This window comes from Dictyostelium discoideum (genome assembly GCF_000004695.1).
Source record: "Dictyostelium discoideum AX4 chromosome 2 chromosome, whole genome shotgun sequence".
Taxonomy (NCBI): domain Eukaryota; phylum Evosea; class Eumycetozoa; order Dictyosteliales; family Dictyosteliaceae; genus Dictyostelium; species Dictyostelium discoideum.
In genome coordinates this window covers 7640177-7646176 of record NC_007088.5, presented here as the reverse complement: position 1 = coordinate 7646176, position 6000 = coordinate 7640177, and the positions used below count along the sequence as shown (strand labels likewise).

Sequence of the window (6000 nt, the reverse complement as noted above, 5' to 3'; positions counted from 1 at the left end):
AAAAAAAAAAAAAAAAAAGCTATAAAATTCATTGTTTTTTTTTCTATTAATTTTTCCAAACATATTATAAATATAAATATAATTTGATTATAAAACAAAAAAAAAAAAAAAAAAATAATATAAAATAAAATAAAATAAAATTAAAAAAATAATAAAATAAAAAATAAATATAAATAACATAAATAAATATAAAATATATAACATATCAACAACCAATTTTTTTTTTATCTGGTTTTTTTTTAATTTTATTTTTTTATTTTTTTATATCTTCAAAAATTTCAAATTTGCAAAAAAATTTTTTTTTTTTTAATCAGACCTTGCAATATTTTTTGTTTTTTCATATTTTTTTTCTTCACTTCTAACAAATAATTTTTTTATTTTGTTTTTTCTTTTTAATCAATTCACAAAATACATTTATTATAAAAAATAATAAAAAAAATAATATAAAATAAATAATAAAATAAAATAATAAATAAAAAAATAAAATAAAAAAACAATAAAATAAATAAATAATAATAAAAACAAATAAATAAATAAAAAAAAAAAAAAAAATAATAATGTCAGCAATTTTGAATAATTACCAATATATTCCAAATAATAGTTTAAATAGTAATAATAGTAATAATGGCAATAATAGTACCATTCTTTCTCTATGTGACAATGCTACTCAATTAATGGATATAATAATGAGGGTAATTTTTATTTTATTTTATTTTTTTTTTACTTTTTAATTTTTTTTTTTTTTTTAAAAATAAAATAATATTAATTTCCAAGTTCCTTTTTTTTTTTTTTTCTTTTTTTTTTTTTTTTTTAAATCCACAATTTTTTTTTATCCAAAAAAAACAGGAATTTAATGAACCAATTTTTGATTATAATCAAAATTCCAGTGAGATTAATAAATCTTTGGTAAAAACGATAAAATCCTTATTAGAAACACTAACAAAAAATTTAAATAATATTAATAATAATATTAATAATAATATTAGTAATAATAATAATAATAATAATAATAATAATAATAATAATAATAATAATAATAATAATAATAATAATATTAATAATAATAATAATTTTAATACACCACAAATTATAATAAATGATAATTATAAATTATATACTCCACCACCAGCACCAATGCTAAAAGGTTTATCATGCGAGGTTCCATTCGAAACAATGGAGTATATGCAACCATTAGATTTAAGTAATAATAATATTTCACTTAATAATAGTTGTAATATGATTAACAATGATAATAATAATAATAATAATAATAATAATAACAACAATAATAACAATAATAACAATAATAATCAACAACAACAATTTTATAATGCACCATCATCAAATTCAACACCATCACATTCATCACCATCATCACCAACAACATCATCAATTCCATTTCATCCAAATTTTACACTTTCACAAGATAATTTTAATCAACAATTACAAAATAATAATAATTCCAATAATAATAGTAATAATAATAATAATAATAATATAATAAATAATAATTTTTTACAAAATTCTCAACAAACAAATCAAAGTTTACAATTTTCAACAACACAACCAAATTTAAATAATTTTTATGATATTCCAAAACAACCAATAATATGTTCATCACCAATTGTTAATATTCCACCACCATTTTATCTTGATGGATCAATTGATCCAGTTGAAAATATTGACTGGAAAAGAACAAAAATATCCGATTTTAACTTTTATGGTAGTCTTGGATCAGGATCATTTGGTACTGCTAAACTTTGTAGACATCGTGGTAGTGGCCTCTTTTTCTGTAGTAAAACATTACGTCGTGAAACGATTGTCCATGAGAAACATAAGGAGCATGTAAACAATGAAATCAATATCATGCTCAATATCAGTCATCCATACATTGTCAAAACCTATTCCACATTCAATACACCAACTAAAATTCATTTCATAATGGAATATGCCGGTAAAAAAGATTTATTCCATCACCTTCGTGCAAATAAATGTTTCACTGAACAAACTACCAAATTAATCGTTGCGGAAATCGTACTTGCCATTGAATATTTACACGCAGAAAATATAATATACCGTGATTTAAAACCAGAGAATATATTAATCGATGAAAAGGGTCACATCAAATTGACAGACTTTGGTTTTTCAAAAAAAACTGTCGGCGGTAAGAATACAAGCTCAGTTTGTGGTACCTTTGATTATATGGCACCTGAAATTTTAAATTCAAGCAATGGTCATGGTAAACCAGTTGATTGGTGGGCTTTGGGTGTTGTAGTCTATGAGTTGGTCACTGGTAAATTACCATTCTCCAATTCAAAGGAATCCTTATTAAATAGAAAGGCTGATTTCCAATTGATTTTTCAAAACTCTTATTTATCTGATGAAATTAAAGATTTCATCTTTCAATTACTCTCTGTTGATCCTTCAAAAAGATTGGGTACTTTTGATTCTTGTTCCATTAGAAATCATAAATGGTTCTCTGATATCAATTGGTTACATTTAGAATCAAAATATCAAATTGATGGTCCACTCTCTACTTTAAATAGTTTTATTAATTGTGATTTTAATATTAATTTATTAAAAAAGTCAAAATCTTATACTGAACAACAACAACAACAACAACAATTACCTCAACAACAACAACAACAACAACAAAATAATCAATTATTTAATCAAACATTACAACAACAAAATTTTAATTTTCATCCAATACAACCACAACAACAACAACAACAACAATTTTTTAATTTTCAATTTAACAATAATAATTTTAATAACAACAACAATAATAATAACAATTTTAATGAAGCATGTACATCAAATACATGTGGCGGAACAACAGCTTCAATTTTTTAATTTTAAAATAAAAACTTTTATCTGTTTATGTATATATTTCTCACAAAAAAAAAAAAAAAATTTAGTGTTTGATTTAATTTTTTTATTTTCTAATTTTTACTATAGTATTTAATTATTATAATTATTTGATGGTGGATTGTAATCTAAACCATAATTTTGACTAGTTGTAACAGATTTATTATCGGACGATTGATCAAATTTAGTTTGAGTAACACCAATTAAATCATTATTTTCTATACAAATATCATCACTACCTTGACAAATATAAAAGCCAGCTCTTGAAGTCATCATAGTATTTGAGAGGACATTTACATTTTTAGCACCTGAACAAATACAAGCTGTACCTGATGGTAAATCTATATTATTACCTTGAATATCTAAACCATTGGAATACCATACTTGAAGACCAACACAAGAGTCAACATCACTTTTACCCATAACTACATTTCCATGGATTTTAGCTTGATTTGCATTTGACATAAATATACAATTATAGAATTCGCCATCGATGGTATTGTTCTCAACTACAGAGTTTGAAGCACCTCCACTTTCATGTGATGGTTTAATTAGAATGGCATATTTAGCACTACCCATGATGGAGTTATTTGAGATTTCACCATTGTCTACACCATAAAATTGAATTCCGGTTGGTTCAGTTTGACCTTCTTTCTCTCTTCCAATGATATGAATTGTATTATTTGAAACTTTAATACCGGTACCTCTTTCAATGATACCACAAATACAACTACCTTGGATATCATTATTACTAACTGTACATTGATTGCCACCCTCAGTGGTTAACGAATAATCCCAATCACCACGAATTGTATTATTAATGACTTGAACGTTTGTAGAGGGTAGGAAACCTTCAGGACCACTGTTTATACCATTTCTAGGTGTGAATCCATCCTTTGCCGATACGAAATTATTTGAGATTACTACATTTGAACAACCAAAAAAGGAAATACCATCGCCGTAACATATACTACCACCTGCAATACCCATTACATTTGTGATTTGGTTTGCTGTGATTTTGATATTTGTGAAATGACTACCAGGTGGAATTTTACCACTGCAATCATTTAGTATACCAAATACAACACCTTGATTGAAATTATCAATGATACAATTTCTCATTATGAAACCGTTACCACAGAGATATAAAAATGATGATGATAAACTACCAGCAGTTATACATGAACAATTAATTGAGTCCAGTACAATGTTATCACCAGTCAATACGAATACATACTCTTCTGTATTAATAAAACCTTCGGAAAGTGGTGGTGTTAACCAAATTGGGAAATTAGTTAAAAACTTTACATTTGGTGAACCCATTAATTGAATATTATTCTTTTTAATGATCAATGGAGCAGTTATTAAATAATTACCAGGTGGTATATTAATAACATTGGTTGGAAAGGTATTAAAATAATTTAAAACTGCTTGAGTATCATCATGAATACCATCACCATATGCACCTGGAATTGGATTAACAGCTTGTTTTGGTTGTTGATAATTATTATTACTATTTCTTGAATTTGGTGGTGAATATCTTGAAATTGAACCTGAACCAGTAATTGTTGGTGATAATTTATTTGTTTGTTGTAATGGTGATATTGGTTGTGATGGGTTTATTTGATAATTACCATTATTATTATTGTTATTATTGTTATCATAATGATGATGGTGGTGATGATAATTATGATAATTATTTGTTATATTATTAATTGGTGGTGATAATGGAGGTGGTGGTAATGGTAATCCTTGATGATTAGAATAGTTTGTAAATTGTTGTGAATGTGAAGATGTTGGTGGTGGGGGAGGATAACAGAATTGTTGTTGCTGTTGTTTTGGAGAATTACTATTATTATTATTATAAACACCTGGTTGGGGTGAGTTTTTGTTCATATTTTGGTAACTATTGCCATATGGAGGAGGTTGGCTTTGGTTTTGGTATTGATATTGTTGTTGTTGTTGTTGTTGCTGATGATGTTGTTGTTGTTGTTGTTGATATTGTGGATGTTGTTGATTTGGGATATTATAAACTCCAGGGTTTGGAGAATTGTAATTCATTGATTGTTGATTTTGTGGAATTTGGTGGTGGCTTGGTAATTGTTTGGATTGGTGAGAATAGTCATCAAACATATTCGAGATTTTATTCATAAACTTTTTCATGCTCATTATGAGTTAATTTACTTTTTTTTTTAAAAAAAAAAAAAAAGCAAAATAGTAATTAATTCAATTTACTATTTTTTTTTTTTTTTTTTTTTTTTTTATAAAAATTAATTTTAAATTAATATTTTGTTTTATATTAAATTTATTTTTTTATTAGATTGGTAATTACTTTTTTTTTTTTTTTTTTTTTTTTTTTTTTTTAAAAGATAGGTATAAATTTTTTTTTTTTTTATTGGTTTGAGGTTTTTTTTTAAAAGATTAAATTAAATTTTTTTTTTTTTTTTTTTTTTTTTTTTTTTTTTTTTTTTTTTTTTTTTAATATAATATTATTTAAAATAAAAATAAAAAAAAAATAAAAAAATAAAAAAATAAAAAAAAAACTTAATTAAAATAGGTGTAAAGAACTACCAATCATAGAATTTACTTTGTTTTTAATTTTAATATTTTACTCCCAAATCAAGTGTGGTGTGTGAGAAAAAATAAAAAAAAAAAAATAAAATAAAATAAAAATATTTGGTGGTTGAAAAACACTTTTATTATTTGGTAGGTTTCTTAACTGAAAAAAAAAAAAATGGGCATTCTTGTAGACCTTATTTTTTCAAATAAAATAAATAAATTATTTATATTATTATATTTTTAAACTTTTTTTTTTTTTGAAACTTGGAAATGGTTAATAATTTTTAAAAATATAAAACATATACATCTTAAACAACTTTTAAAGTCTATTTTTTTTTTAAAAAAAAACTTGGAAAGTAATTTCCAGAATGCTCTTTTTTTTAAATTTAAATTTTTGAGAATTAAAAAAAAAAAAAATGAAATAAAAAAATTATCAATTATTATCTTTAATAGTTGTGAAATAATAAATAATTCAAAGACTTTTTATATATAAATGCATATTGATATTTTGTTTTTTTTTTTTATTTTACTATATTAAAGGTTTTTTATTTTTATTTTATTTTTTTGTTA

The 6000-nt window shown here is 23.2% G+C and overlaps 2 protein-coding genes across 2 annotated transcripts; one reads left to right on the top strand and one right to left on the bottom strand.

Moving 5' to 3' along the window:
- Positions 1–557: 557 nt before the first annotated feature.
- pkaD (cAMP-dependent protein kinase) lies at positions 558–2856 on the top strand (the record flags this gene model as incomplete). The annotated part of the gene is made up of 2 exons (XM_637599.1): positions 558–692; positions 847–2856. The coding sequence occupies 2 exons, from the start codon at positions 558–560 to the stop codon at positions 2854–2856; spliced, it is 2145 nt and encodes a 714-aa protein (XP_642691.1).
- A 108-nt stretch (positions 2857–2964) lies between these two features.
- Positions 2965–5040, bottom strand: cnrJ (carbohydrate-binding domain-containing protein; the record flags this gene model as incomplete). The annotated part of the gene is made up of 1 exon (XM_637598.1): positions 2965–5040. The coding sequence occupies one exon, from the start codon at positions 5038–5040 to the stop codon at positions 2965–2967; it is 2076 nt and encodes a 691-aa protein (XP_642690.1).
- Between the last annotated feature and the right edge of the window lie 960 nt (positions 5041–6000).